Source organism: Bos javanicus, chromosome 2 (genome assembly GCF_032452875.1).
Source record: "Bos javanicus breed banteng chromosome 2, ARS-OSU_banteng_1.0, whole genome shotgun sequence".
Taxonomy (NCBI): domain Eukaryota; kingdom Metazoa; phylum Chordata; class Mammalia; order Artiodactyla; family Bovidae; genus Bos; species Bos javanicus.
Genome location: NC_083869.1, coordinates 91,150,124 through 91,165,463, shown reverse-complemented (window position 1 = coordinate 91,165,463; position 15,340 = coordinate 91,150,124). Strand labels below are relative to the sequence as shown.

Sequence of the window (15,340 nt, the reverse complement as noted above, 5' to 3'; positions counted from 1 at the left end):
AAGTTTATGGCCTACTCTGTATGTATTCTGAATATAACAGCATTTACGAAACCAGTTAATAACGACAGCATTATTAACTTAACCACCCAGGTAGGTTGGAAATCTCAGTCAAAATGATGACTTCTCATCTTCTCACCCCGCAAATCTAATCAGGTAACAAGTCCTGTTATTTCTTTGCTTCTCAAATAATCCTTTTTTCACTCACACTACAACCACCCTATTTCACACAAAGAAATTACGAATGATGAAAATGAGAATAAAGATAAAAAATAACCATCTAAGGTACAAAGAGTAACAATGTACTGTGGAATTTACAACAGAAAAACAAAATACTGGACAACAGCACAAAAGATGTGAGGCAGGAAATGGAAGTATATTACTATAAGGTTCTAATGTGAAATATTAGGTAACAGATACAGAACATTTCCATCACTGCACCAAGTTCTTTTGAACAGCGCTGCTGTAGAGTAACCATTAACCACTGAGAGTGTAATGAAAAGAGGTATAACTGATAACTAACAGTAGAGATAAAACGAATATAAAAATAATCCAAACAAAGATAGGAAAAAAGAAGCAGGATCTTAGAATTCAAGTCTGAACTGATATTGACTCCTGAAATATATTTTACAATAGAAAGAAAAAATGTACATCTTTGATCAAGAATTTCATTTCTAAAAATTATCTACAGATAAGCTCATTTATATGTATAAGTGCACAAAGAAGTATAAATAAGAATGTTCAACATAGGACCATTTAACAACAGAAGACTGGAAAATGATCTAAACGTTCAAAACAGAAGGCTGGGGAAATAACATATGGTCTATAGACTGAAGCGACTAGCAGCAGCAGCAGCAGCCCTAAACATAAAGTCACACACCCATATATGTATATGCGCATAGAATGAAAGTGAAAGTGAAGTCGCTCAGTCATGTCTCCTTCTCCAGGGAATCTTCCTGACCCAGGAATCAAACCTGGGTCTCCCGCACTGCAGGCAAACGCTTTACCGTCTGAGCCACAGGGAAGCCGTGCATAGAATAACTGTAGAATAATACAAAAGCAGCAGCTAACTATTTCTCTGAGAAGAGTGATGTTAAAGACAAGTAGGGGAAGACTACTTACTGTATTATTTTTATTATCTATAATTTTTATCATGTGCATATATTAACTGCACAGAAAGAAAAGAGAGAGAGAGGGAGGGAAGGAGGGAAGGCAGGAAGAAAGGGAGGAAAAGAGGGAAGGAGGGAAAGAGGAATACAGGCCGGGAGGTAAACTTGTAAAATACACAATTCCAGAATTAGCTCCTTGGAGGCAAGAAATCCCACCAAATTGAAATTTACTTCCAAAAGAAATTTACACTAGTTCATAAAGAAAAGTGGGTCACTTAAAAATGTTATATGTATTTTCATTTTGGAATAAACTATAGTTAATTTCACCTTGACTAGCCTTTATCAGAAAAAGTAGCAAAGATTTTCAATTAAAATAATACTGAAGAAATAAAAATATGTTACTCACAAAGACAACAGACAGGGAAGGAGGCAAGAGCAGAAAAGAGGTTTCAATGAAGTTTCCAAAGCAGATGTCTAAGTGGTAACTTAGCTGCGGTCTGACTATAAACTTAAATCAAGACTTTCTGATCTGCCCTGACACAAGTTCTAGATTTCTGTGGCAAGAAAAGTATCTTGTCATTCACAGGAAAGCAATGAATAATTTGCTGCATTTTCAACTTCTTACATGAATAAACAAACTTAATTGTTTAACAAGTATCAAGAGCTAGGAAACTAATGTTTCATTTCATTTGAAAATGAAATGTGGCTGTGTTCATTTCTAGTTCAACTCAGAATTGACTATTTGTACAGAAAACACACACACACATACACACAAAAACCTCAAGAACACATTTCACTTTAAAAATATAAATTTTAAAATATCATTTTTTTATGTATAGATCTATAAATGAGGTCACAAAGTCAATATGTGCCAGTAATTCTGCTAAACCTATATTGAGACAGGGAATTTTACTTCAGGGGGCTTCCCAGGTAGCTCAGTGGTAAAGAATGGCCTGCCAGTGATGGAGATGCAGGTTCAATCCCTGGTTGGGAAGATCCCCTGGAGGGAATGGCAACCCCCTCTAGTATTCTTGCCTGAGAAATCTTATGGACAGAGGAGCCTGGTGGGCTACAGTTCATGGGGCTGCAGTCAGACACAAATGAGCAACTGAGCAGGCACGTGTAACTGGAAGTTTTTCAAATTTAAACAAAATTGTATTTCAGGCTAAATTTCTGTCATTTTACTGTACAATCTTCTCAATAAATTTTCACATTATAAAAGGATAAATTTACTAATTTTACTTAAATTAAATCTACTGAGTCTACCTTGGCTGTGCCGTACTTAGTCACTCAGTTGTGTCCAACTCTTAGCAACCCCATGGAATGTAGCCCGCCAGACCCCTCTGTCCATGGGGATTCTCCAGGCAAGAATACTGGAATGGGTTGCCGTGCCCTCCTCCAGGGGATCTTCCCAACCCACGGATCGAATCCAGGTCTCCCACGTTGCAGGCAGATTCTTTCCTATCTGAGCCACCAGGGAAGCCCCATTAAAACTACTGAGCCTACCTTTAGAAAAATTAAACCTCATTTGATTTAAGCCAATTATTTAATCACAATGTACTTTGGTTGCCTTTGAGCTTTAAAAAAAAAATCTATGAAAAGGGATTAATACCAAGAACAGTAAGCTAAGCTTAACTATGTTTGTGTCTAAGAAGGGTAGAGGTGAAATCTATACACCTACCTGTTTACACCTAAACACCTATAAAATGAATAGGCTTATAAACTGGCCAAATAAAAAGATCCACAGAGAAACCAGTCTGTACTCAGAACAATATTATTTTATCGTATCTCAACTTACTCATGCAGGGGTTCCCTGAGAAATGAAAATTATTCCAAGGGTGTCTCCCGAGCAAAAAGACTGGGAGAAACTGCTTGAGAGATTAACTAGACCGGCTCTGTATTTAAGGACACAAGACAGATCCTCGGGCATGATATTGTAGGACTCTTTCCAGGAGAATCTGGCCTAAGAGGAGAAAAAAACAAAAAAAAGCCTACTTTTGAGAGACCCTGCATCATCATTCAACTTTGAGATCCTCCAGTCTACCAGACTGACCTGCACTCAGACTGAAAACCTAACCAGCAATTTTGTATCTTTTTAAAATATTAATAGAAAACTAAGGAAAGTTTCCAACCAGAAAGACATGGCTCAAGACAAAAAGGTCTCTCAGGACAACGAAGAAGGCAAAGAAAACTTGGAGGGTATTTATACCTTTTATAAATGTTTTCAGAAGACACTGACAAGACAAGGAATAACTTAAAAGATACTAACACAAAAAGTAAGGTTAAATCCTTCCCAAAAATGATTATGTCCAAAGAATTTAAACTCAGTTGAAGTGATAGAAAATACATCTGCTAGAAGAACAACAACAACAACAAAAGACATGGAAACTAGGACAGAAATAAGAAAATTATAGATTGAATCCAAGAGGTTCCACATAGTGGTGGTTCCAACAAGATAAAACAAAGATAACAGAAAGAACAAATGAGAGAAGAAAACGTCCCAGAAACAAAGAGTCTGTAAAATTCACAGAGTAACCAGCACACTGAATGGGAGAAAACAACCCTACACCAAGGCAATCACTTCAGAACAGTGGTAGCACTTTCACAAAGAAACACACACACACACACATAAACCATACACAAAGGACTAAGAAGCAGAATGGCGTCCAGACTTCCCAAAGGCTTTTCTAGAGCCTAAAAAATGAAGTCCTTTCAATTATCAGTAGAAACATTATTTCCAACCTGGAATTCTATACTGAGTTAAACCATTAAGTGCAAAGACAGATAAGTGCAGACATTCAAGGTCTTAAAAAACACTTTGGAGGTTATGCTCTAGTAAAACAAGTTCCAGAGATCAGGGTGTCCAAAAACAGGAGGAGAAGGAGTTTCCAGAGACATTCCAAGGCAAAAGCCATGCCACCAATCTGGAAACAATGTGACAGTTGGGAATAGGAGGATACGAGATTCCAGAAAGGCTATCTTCAAGAAAAAAATAAAACTTTACAAAGTACTTGATGCATTTTAAAATACTTGAAAGAAAGTTTGTTATGAAAACTTTGGGGATGACTTAGTCAGAGGCACACAGAAAATAAAGCAAACCAAAAGCCTTTTCAATCTCAAGGAGCCTAAAAAGTTATAAAAGAAAGGAAATATAATCGTAGCATACCACAAGGTTCTGCTGTAAACAGTATTTACACAATCATAATAATATAAACATTAATAATAATTTAACCGAGAGTGCTGTAACTACAACGGGAGGACTGGGAAGGACAATAAAGGACCAAGTCTACAGCTGTAGGAAGTCACTGTATAATACACGAAGATGAACAAAGAAATCCTGCAGCAGTTATCAGTCATTTAGAAATATGTAGGTGAACACCTGAAGAAACCAAGAGGTGAAAGCAGCTGTCTCAAAGTGGCAAGAAGCGGGAGTGGAAAGAGATGTGGCAGGGAGACACTTCACTTGATTAGGAGTTTTAGTGTTACTTGACATTTTAAATTACATACATGTACTTTGATAAAAATAAAATTTAAATTTTAAAATACGGTATCTGACAAACATACTATTTCTTCTTCAAGTAGTTTGGCAATGGAAATAGCTTACTTTATCTACTCCCTTCCTGTCTATTGCTGAGTCATCTATCATCTTAACCCACCCTTACCTCCCCTCCATCCTCAGAGAAAGAAGTGTCCTTAATTGTTTCTGAGATTTCCAGACTACACCCTGTGCTGGCCCACTGCCTCTCATTTTCCATGACCTTGCTCCATCTATTATTTCCTCCTCTTGAACTTGCAGTCTTTCATTTTCTTGTGAATCCTTCCCCAAACCTATAAAACATGCCGCAGTTCTCCCCATCCTATAAGTAAACAAGTGAACTTTAGCTCGCCTCTTGGTCCTGTTTTGTCACCTTCCTTACAGTGAGACAGTAATTAATACTCCGCAAGGGCAATCTATAATCATTACCTCTACTTCCTCAACCAAAACTTTAACCTGATTTGTGTCCCCAACATGCTATTCTAACAACTGGACTGAAATGTCAAATTCAAAAGCCTATTCTCCAAGCTCAGCCTACTTGTTACCACCACAGAATTTTAAAATCTTTACCATCTCCTCCTTGAAATCCAAATCTTTCTCTAGGCTTTCTCAACACTAACTATTCTACCACCACATTCTTAGGCTTCTTCGTTGGCTTTTCTATCTACCGTCCCCTGGTGGCTCAGCTGGTAAAGAATCCACCTGCAATGCAGGGGACCTGGGTTCAAACCTGGACTTGGAAAGATCCCTTGGAGAAGAGAAAGATAACCCACTCCAGTATTCTGGCCTGGAGAATTCCATGGACTGTATATCCACGGGGGTCACAAAGAGTCGGACACGACTGAGCAACTTTCACTTAACACATTATTGACCAGAGACATATTACAGCCACAGGCATTAGCTTCTACAAAAATTTCCCCAGTCAGTAATATGCTAAAATGCTTATATTCTCCCACCGTTGTATCCTCAGCATTCTCCTATCATCTTATCCATCCTAGTAACTAATCATTTCAATTACCACCCACACGCAAACACTTAGCATGAAGTGTGGGTTAAATGAATGTTTACTGAGCTGAAGTAAACAAGTCCCAATTTTTTGCCTCCAGTTCAAACTGTACCCCCAAGTTCTAAACTGTATTTGCCACAATTTAGAAAATTACCTGAATTTCCTGAGAGCACAAACTAAGTATGCCCAAAACTGAACTCATTTTTCTCTTCCCAAACTGGCATTACTCAGTGTTGTCTCAGTTAGTACATCCAACCCTCAACTCCTCCTTTCTCCATCCCTACATCCAACAGGTAACTGAACCCAAGTTTCCTCAGCCTCCTTTATCCTTGCCATTCCCACTGCCAAAGCAACTAAATTCATGTGCTTGATGCCTTCGACAGTCTCTCCCATCTCACATTTGCAGTCTACTCATCCGAGATATTTACCAACTCTGTGTATTTGAAGAGTGTAAACACCACTAATGTAATCAATTTATTTTTAATGCCTAAACCCCTGGATGATGAGGATGATAAAAATAATGTGAAAATAGCTAATATCAAGAGATTCCTTATTATTCCCACTCAGAAATTACAAAACATTTTGTCCTTCTAACAAATGCTGGGCTGGATAAAACTGAAGTTGGAATCAAGATTGCCAGGAGAAAAATCAATAACGTCAGACATGTAGATGATACACCCTAATGGCAGAAAGTGAAGAAAAACTGAAGAGCCTCTTGATGAAAGTGAAAGAAGAGAGTGAAAAGTCAGCTAACTCAACATTCAAAAACTAAGATCATGGCATCGGTCCCATCACTTCTTGGCAAATAGATGAGGAAAAAATGGAAACAGTGACAGACTTTATTTTCTTGGGCTCCAAAATCACTGCAGACAGTGACTGCAGCCATGAAATTAAAAGATGCTTGCTCCTTGGAAGAAAAGCTACGACAAACCTAGACACCATATTAAAAAAGCAGAGATATCACTTTGCTGACAAAGGGCCATCTAGTCAAAGCTATGGGTTTTTCCAGTAGTCATGTATGGGTGTGTGAGCTGAACCATAAAGAAGGCTGAACACCAAAGAATTGATGTTTTCGAACTGTGATTCTGGAGAAGACTCCTGAGGGTCCCTTGGACAGAAGATCAAATCAGTCAATCCTAAAGGAAATCAACCCTGAATATTCACTGGAAAGACTCATGCTGAAGCTGAAGCTCCAATACTTTGGCCACCTGGTGCAAAGAGTTGACTCACCTGCAAAGAAAAGACCCTGATGCTGGAAAGATTGAGGGCAGGAGGAGAAGGGAGCAACAGAGGATTAGATGGTTGGATGGCATCACTGACTCAATAAGCATGCATCTAAGCAAACTCTGGGAGACAGTAAGGACAGGGAAGCCTGGCGTGCTGCAGTCCATGGGGCTGCAAAGAGGCAAACACGAATGAGCAACTGAACAACAATGACCTTGAATAACAAGGGGTTATGACCACTGACTCTCTGCATAGAAGAAAATTCAAATATAACTTTAGAGTCGGCCATCTGGTTCCACAGTTCCGCATGTCCAGATTCAATCAAGCTCAGATCAGGTATGTTGTAGCATGATTTAGACTTTGAAAGTTCACGTATAAATGGACCAGGACAATGCAAACCTGCTTTGTTCAAGGGTCAACTTATTACTAAATATTAGTTAGTATCCCATTTTTACAGGTGAAGTGAATTTGCCCAAAGTTAAACAGCTACTAAGTAAGCAGTAATACCAAGATTTGAACCTGACAGTCTAGCTCCAATGGTATTATGCATGGGATACATTTGAATTCACACATTCTATTCCAGGCCATTCTGTAAACTTACCTTCCTACTCTCTTTTTCGACTGCTTGCTCTCTTTCCTCCCCAAACATCCTATACTCTACATTTTAAGACATAGGACTGAATATGACATGTATATGTTCATACCTCTATGATCCAGCTGTAAAATGCTGGTCCTCTCTTTCCAACTCAAAGCAAAATCCATCTCCTCTGAATTTCTATACCCACTCCCTACAGAATTACTCACTTCTCTATGAGCCCAAAGCTCTCATATTACATACTTAGGAACCTGTCTTACAAGGCTGGTTTGTGTCTTTGGAGTTCTCTTTTACATTCCTGTATTGCACAGTTGAAGAGGGCATGGCAACCCACTCCAGTATTCTTGCCTGGAGAATCCCCATGGACAGAGGAGCCTGGTGGGCTATAGTCCATGGGTTCACAAAGAGTTGCACACAACTGAGCGACTAAGCACACCACACAGTTACTAACACAGAGTAGTTCAAAGATTATAGAATTGAACTTAATTCAATATAAATTCTATTAGCCAAGATGCTGAACTAATAATAAGGTTCCAGTTGCCTCATCTTCAATGTTTGTAAAATACAGATATTAAAACCAAAAGGATTCCCCTGAAAGTGTGAGATTACCAGCAATCCTCCAAATGGTTAGAAACACCTAAGTCTCTAAGCTGCATAGTTCACAAAGTACTAGAAAGCAGACGTCTAAGATGGCACCAATATTAAGTTCCCTTTCACTACTTCCTTATTATTAGTCCAGAGAAGTCCATCTCTTGTTGCTGCTCACTCCCAGCTCAATTAATAACCATATTCATACACAACAAATGCATCCAAAGTAATGGAAAAATGAGCAAAAACACAACTTGCTGTCTACCTATTAGCGAGCCATACTGCAAAAATAATTTTTACACATACTGTACCAATGCCTTTTTCTCTAAAGAGGAGTTTTCAAACTATTTCCCTTTTTTGCTTCTAGTAACTGTTTTTCAAACACAGAATTCAGCAAAATCAAAGAGGTGCAAGGTACTTTCAAGATCTGGAGTAGGTAGGGCCTGGGAACTTGCATTTTTAACAAAGACCCTAAATGATTCTGATACAAATGAACCACAGATCACACTCCAAACAGTTCTGGATGTTCTTGGCAACTTGAAATGTCATACCACCATGAAAACTAAGCCTACAGTGGCAATTCATGCTATATCCACTACAACCAGAAGCAAAAACTAGTATGACACACAGCAGCTCACTTTTATACTGAGGTACTGTGCTGGGTATTTTTCACTTTTCTTACATTTAATCCTTACTACCATATGAAGTAAATATCATCACCGATTATATTAATACAAATGAGAAAGTTAAGGGATAGAAAGTTAATCACTTCCCTGTATCATGTGGCTTCTGAGTGGTAGAGGACAGAATGTCTACCCAGAGCCTGTGCTCCTGCCCTCTTTGTGCCGCCTCTCTATTTGTAATTCATCCGTTTGACATTATACAGAGTAAGACAAAGTCAGGTAAAAGGAGGGAAGGAACAAAAACTTCACCTTCTTCACCATTTTATCTACAGTTAACACTGCTGCCTAGTTATCTTCTCTAAGCCTATCTCAGCTTCTAATGACAAACCACTTGGCCCTGGAAATGGCAGGCATTGAAGGTGGGAAGTTGAAGCTATCTGTCAGGGACAGGTGTTTGGACTACCTTATAGTCCTCAAGAGAAGGAAGTTCTCAATTAGCCAATGATTAACTGTAACCCTGGGGGAATAAAGCAAGTGGGGAGGGAGCTGACTGAATAGGGACACCCCTCAAAAGATCCTGAGACCTTCAAACAGGGGACTTTCAGACTGGATTCCTAACAAAGATTAGGGCATCCAACTCACCTACAAGCTGACTGCCTGATCTAGATGGACCCCAGAATTTGAGTTACATGAGGTTTATTTAATAAGGTAGACCCTTGCCTCTACCAATAAGGATGTCTGCATTTCACTGAAGCTGAATACTAGCAGTAATCTCCTTCAATCAAAAAGGGAGTATCTGATGTGCACCTGAAACTCTGTAAATCAACTATGTTTCAGTGAAAAATAATAAAGGACTTCTCTGGTGGCCCAGGGGTAAAGATTTCACACGTTCCCTGCAAGGAGCATGAGTTGGATCCCTGGTCAGGGGAGATCCCACATGCCATGTAGGGCGTCCAGAGGGGAAAAAAAAGGAATAAAAAAAATTTAAAGGAAGTCTCATGATTTATCCCTTTCCTTCCAGATTTAGTTTGTGCTAAGAGGACAGTATTTTGGGGGGCTCCAAAATCACTGCAGATGGTGACTGCAGCCATGAAATTAAAAGACACTTACTCCTTGGAAGGAAAGTTATGACCAACCTAGATAGCATATTGAAAAGCAGAGACATTACTTTGCCAACAAAGGTCTGTCTAGTCAAGGCTATGGTTTTTCCAGTGATCATGTACGGATGTGAGAGTTGGACTGAAAGAAAACTGAGCACCGAAGAACTAATGCTTTTGAACTGTGGTGTTGGAGAAGACTCTTGAGAGTCCCTTGGACTGCAAGGAGATCCAACCAGTCCATCCTAAAGGAGATCAGTCCTGGGTGTTCACTGGAAGGACTGATGCTAAAGCTGAAACTCCAGTACTTTGGCCACCTCATGCAAAGAGCTGACTCACTGGAAAAGACCCTGATGCTGGGAGGGATTGGGGGTAGGAGGAGAAGGGGACGACAGAGGATGAGATGGCTGGATGGCATCACCAACTCAATGGACATGAGTTTGAGTGAACTCCAGGAGTTGGTGATGGACAGGGAAGCCTGGCGGGCTGTGATTCATGGGGTCGCACAGAGTCAGACATGACTGAAGCGACTTAGCGGCAGCAGCAGCAGAGCAAAACAAGAACACATTCCTGGGAAGGAAGCTATCAGATACTCAGATGGTATAACTCAGTAACAAGGAGTATCCCTTTTTCACACCCAAGTGAGAGCACTCCATTCGAAGAAAAAGGTTTTATTTTTCTGTTTTGTTTGTGTGTGGGGCGGGGTGGGGGGTGGGGGGCGGGAGGAGAGGGCTAATGAAACGAGTCAATTTTACAGCATGAATACTCTATGAAATGACAGATCTGAAATAAAGAAGCTTTGGGAAACATGAAAAGTGGGCATATGGGAATCTGAGATCCTGGAAAATAGAGCCCTTCTAGAAAGATAAGAAAAGAGCACCTTTCTCCACACATTCCCAATACTTAATTTAACCCGGCTCTCATCAGGTAGCTGCTTTTTAAGGGTCAAATAGTTCAGAGAGTAGTCAGATGTTGTTATCAGACCATCAGATCACCACCTGCTTCCTCCATCTTAACTGCCTACCTAAGTAGTTCTCCTTTCTTTCCACCTGCCACATTACACCGGCTCCAGAAGGTTGAAAGCAAACTGAATAGATTATGTTCACCATATACCTCTAAGAGCTGCTTGGAAAACTAAGCACATGTCATTTTTGGTGTGCTACATATTTCCCCTGTACTATCTTACACACCATGAAGCTTCCTCCTTGATACAATGTAAAAGACATGGTTTTGGAGTGCCACTCATCAGAGTTCAAATATCCACTCCACTGCTTGCTCTCCAAAACCCCCTGTGAGAGTTAAAGTAAGAACCAGGAAGTAAGTCACTCAAAGTAGGAGCTAAATAAGAGCTATTATTTGAGGGAGAGGGATTTTTTCTTCAACAAAGTTTAGAATAAAGCATTTTGCATGTTTGAAAGTTTTAAAACAGTACTCTTGTTTCACTATCAATCATTTTTCAGGACAATTCTCTCCCCTCAAAGTATCCACCATCTAAAATCTTTGATAAAATAAATGGTAGAAAAGATTCATCCCATTCCCTGCAATTCTGAATGAACCCTTGAAACCATTTCATTATCATTTTTATTTGGTTAGGAAGTACTGTACTAAGTTTCCTGAAATAATCAGCCATTCTGCCTAAAAATTCTAACAAGTTTTCCAAACAGGGTAAGACAACGGTAGATGCTGGCAGTATTAAAACACAAGCTAGAAACCACACACTCCTCTTTTCAGGAGATTCTACAAAGACAATCAGATGATAAATATTATCTCTTTCAATTTCTACAGTCTGAATTTCTCTTATGAATGACTACTGAGGAATTCAACAGCTCCATTCAGGACCTTTCCCAAAAAAGCTCCCAGGTCTAGAGAAAAACAAATTTTGATGCTAAGTCACTTCAGTCTTGTCCGACTCTGTGCGACCCCATAGATGGCAGCCCACCAGGCTTCCCCATCCCTGGGATTCTCCAGGCAAGAACACTGGAGTGGGTTGCCATTTCCTTCTCCAATGCATGAAAGTGAAAAGTGAAAGTGAAGTCGCTCAGTCATAACCGACTCTTAGCGACCCATGGACTGCAGCCTACCAGGCTCCTCCGTCCATGGGATTTTCCAGGCAAGAGTACTGGAGTGGGTTGCCATTGCCTTCTCCGAAAACAATTTTTAGGTCCCTAAAATAACAAGAAGGAGACAAACCTTTAGGTCTTGTTCTTAAAAAAAAAAAAAAAAATGGTTTTATATCCTAAACACAAAATCAGTATATCAGAAATATACCAGACCCTCAAAGCCCATAAACCTTCCAAAGGAATCTTGCTTAACTTACTTCTCACTTCTTGCTACCCACTTAGTCTTAGGAAATGCTAACACACTCCCAGCCTTACGTCTCTTCAGGGATCCAACCAAACCTGCTATGCTAGTGCACTCAAGTTACCCAAATCTGACACTGTTTTGTGAAAGAGAAAGGCTTAGCAACAAACATGCACTATACTAACATCAACCGTGTCACTAAAGTGACAAACTACTCTTAGCCTCACTCCCAAGAGAGGGTAAGCGATAGACAGCGGGCGGCCAGAACCCCAGGTTTATCATTAACACATCTGCTTAGGCACAAGGTTAGCGCCTGCGTCTCCACGGACCAGGACCAACTCAAGGCGGACGGAGGGATGAATGAGGCGGCCGGGAGCGGCGGAGGGGACGCGGGGCTGGCCCGGGGAAGGCGGGGCCGCACCGCCCAGGTCCCGCCCCCAGCCCCGCCCACGGCCACCCCGGCACCGCGGTAGCGCCGCAGTCCCCGCGCGGTAGCGGCGCGCGCCCCGGACCCCTTCCCGCCGCCGCCTTTCCCTCTTCGCGCAGCCCCCAGCACGTACCTGCTTTGCAAACCGGGGCGCTCGGGCTCCTCCTCTCCGGGGAGCTTCGGCTGTGCTCCGGGGACCTCCTCCGGTGCCGGACGCGGGCTGGGGGTGGGGCCGCGCTCACCTCTCCAGTCCACAGGTGGGTGGGCGACGAGCAGGGCGATGACACGGTACCCAGTAGCGGTGGCGGCGGCTGCGGCCGTGGGGGGCTTCCGCGGGCCCCGGGCGCGGCGGCGCGCGTGGGGCTGGTGCCTCGCGTGGACGTCGCGGATGCGCCCGTCTGCGTGGCCACCGTGGGGCTGGTGCGCGCGGCCGCACTCCCGCCGCCCCGCGTGGGGCTCGTGCTGCGCGAGGCGGTGCGCGGGGCCCCGCCGCTGCCGCCGCCGCCCGAGGGGCCTGAGGCGCCACCACAGCAGCCGCCGTTGTTGTTGCCGCCGCCGCCGCCGCCGTTGCTCCGCGTGGGGCTGCCATGTTGCTGCTGCTGCTTCAGCTGGAACGGAACCGTCGCCCTCATGGGCTGCAGGCGGCTCCCGGATCCCCCGGCCGTGGCGACCGCACTGCCCCCGAGGGAGCCGGCCGGCGTGGGGGACCCATTGCGCCTCACCCGCTGGGACATGGTCCCCCCCTCCCTGGTGACTGGGCGAGACGTGGGGTAGTTTTGTTGTTAGAAGGCAGGGGGAGGATTCTCGAGGCTGGAGGGAAGGCCTCCGCGACGGGGTGACGAAGCCGGAGTCTGGGGTGCTGGGGGCTCCCGGGCCGCGGCCGGCAGCAACGAGGTGGTGCAGCCGTCGCCGCCGCTGCTCCTCCTCATCAACAATAGTGTCTCCTTCGCTGCCCCCGCCCCCCGCGAGCGCCCATTGGTGCAGCGTCAGCCGCGCTCGAGCCGCTCCACCGTGCCCATTGGCTGCGAGGAGCTCGGGTCCCGGGCCCCGGGGCCTTAGAGAACCTGGGTTTGCGCGGAGACCGTCTGCTCTTTAAAGAGAAAGAGACCCGCCCCCCCGGGGGGAGGGGGAGCGGAGGAAACAGGCTGTGTGTATGTGTAGTGTGTGCGCGCGCGCGCGTGTGAGTGTACACGTGAGTGTACACGCGTACGCCTGCGCCTGGCCACGCGCATCTTTCCCTTCCCACTGGGGGGAGCCCTGGGGACTCAGATTCTGGAATATTGCCAAAGGGATTGCCCCCGAACCAGAGCGGTCCCCAGAGATGTCTCAAGTCTTTTCCCCCCAACTCATTTCCTTAACTCAGTATTTACTGGCACAGTCTGTGTTCTTGAGTCTCTTTCTGGCATTTTTTTCCCTTGGTCTTTTTGTTCTGTCCTAATTCCATCAACGTCTTGACAGGGCTCAAAGGAAAAGAATGTTTAATGTTACTGGCATTTTACACCTTGTTTCTCTTTTTTTTAAAGCTCTGTAGAGAGCCAAATCTTAGAAAGATTAAAACTGCTGGTTTGAATGCTGTTTTAGATTGTATCAACGAAGCCCAGTAACCAAATGCTATTGCTACATCTCCTGTATCTCAAGTAATCAAGAATTTATTTCAATCAGCCACTTCCGAGTTCCCCGATACCTTGGAAAGATGATTGTTGCCTTACAAGTTTGTTAAGTGCCATAGTTTTCAAAGGGCCTATTTTATCCTCACAGTCATTATTTGAGACAGAAGTGGACCAGCCATTCGTATTTTTGTCTAGTGGAGAAAACAGGTCTTTGTAGAATGGGCAAGAAATCAGTAACACTAGTTCTCAAATAACCTGAAAGGCTCTTCATCAAGACAAAAAAAGAAAAAAAGTGAACCCATACCCCACATACTCATTTCCCAAGCTATAAACTCCCTGTGCATGACCTGTTTTCCCTTTACTACTTTATTAGATAAATATTCTAGACAGATTTCATCCTATAAAAATATGGGAGTGGAGGGCCCAGTGTGATTTGCTCTGGACCTGAAATTCTGCTGGGTCCTATACACTGTGGTGGAGAGCCTTTGAGGACCTAGAAAAGAGATTCATATTCCAGATCCACAACATACTCTGTGGCTGGGATAAGTCACCAGCCACTTTCCTTTATCTGTAAAATGCAGTTAAACAATACCATCTCTTTCATACAATTGTGATTTTCAACCAAGAGTTAAATGAGAGTATGGTGCATACAAGGGATTCCCTGGTGGCTCAGACGGTAAAGTGTCTGCCTGCAATGCAGGAGACCAGGGTTCGATCCCTGAGTTGGGAAGGTCCCCTGGAGAAGGAAATGGCAACCCACTCCAGTACTCTTGCCTAGAAAATTCAATGGATGGAGGAGCCTGGTGGGCTACAGTCCATGGGGTCGCAAAGAGTCGGACATGACTGAGCGACTTCACTTCACTTCACTTCACTTCCTGGTGCAAAGTACTCAGTACTTTGAGTCTCCATGTGATTCAGAGGCCCATGTCTCTCCTTATCACGCATTCCTCCCCTCTTCCCTACCAGAAAGAAAGGCCCCAGGCCCTTATTCTAGGACCTTCCTTAAATTGGCTGGTGCTCTAGATAGACCTAACATCACTACTCATCCCAATAACCTGGAATGAAGACAAAAGCAACTTCTCCCTAGACAAGGAGAAGGAAGTTGCAAACACCAATGCAGACAGCTAAAGCTAGTCTTAAAATAATGAGTAAGAGAGAAGATAAGCCACAAGGCTACCCTAGAAGCTGTATCTGGTACTTTGTCCTATGCAGAGTAGTAAAGTGAAAG

The 15,340-nt window shown here is 43.1% G+C and overlaps 1 protein-coding gene across 1 annotated transcript in view; it reads right to left on the bottom strand.

Annotated features, from left to right (window-relative positions):
- The window catches only part of FAM117B (family with sequence similarity 117 member B), a 73,850-nt gene extending 60,525 nt beyond the window's left edge, over window positions 1-13,325 (bottom strand). The window contains exon 1 of the mRNA XM_061381784.1: window positions 12,636-13,325. Within this exon, the coding sequence (XP_061237768.1) occupies window positions 12,636-13,236 (601 nt within the window). The 5' untranslated portion in view covers window positions 13,237-13,325. The remainder of the gene's footprint in view (window positions 1-12,635) is intronic.
- Window positions 13,326-15,340: the final 2,015 nt, after the last annotated feature.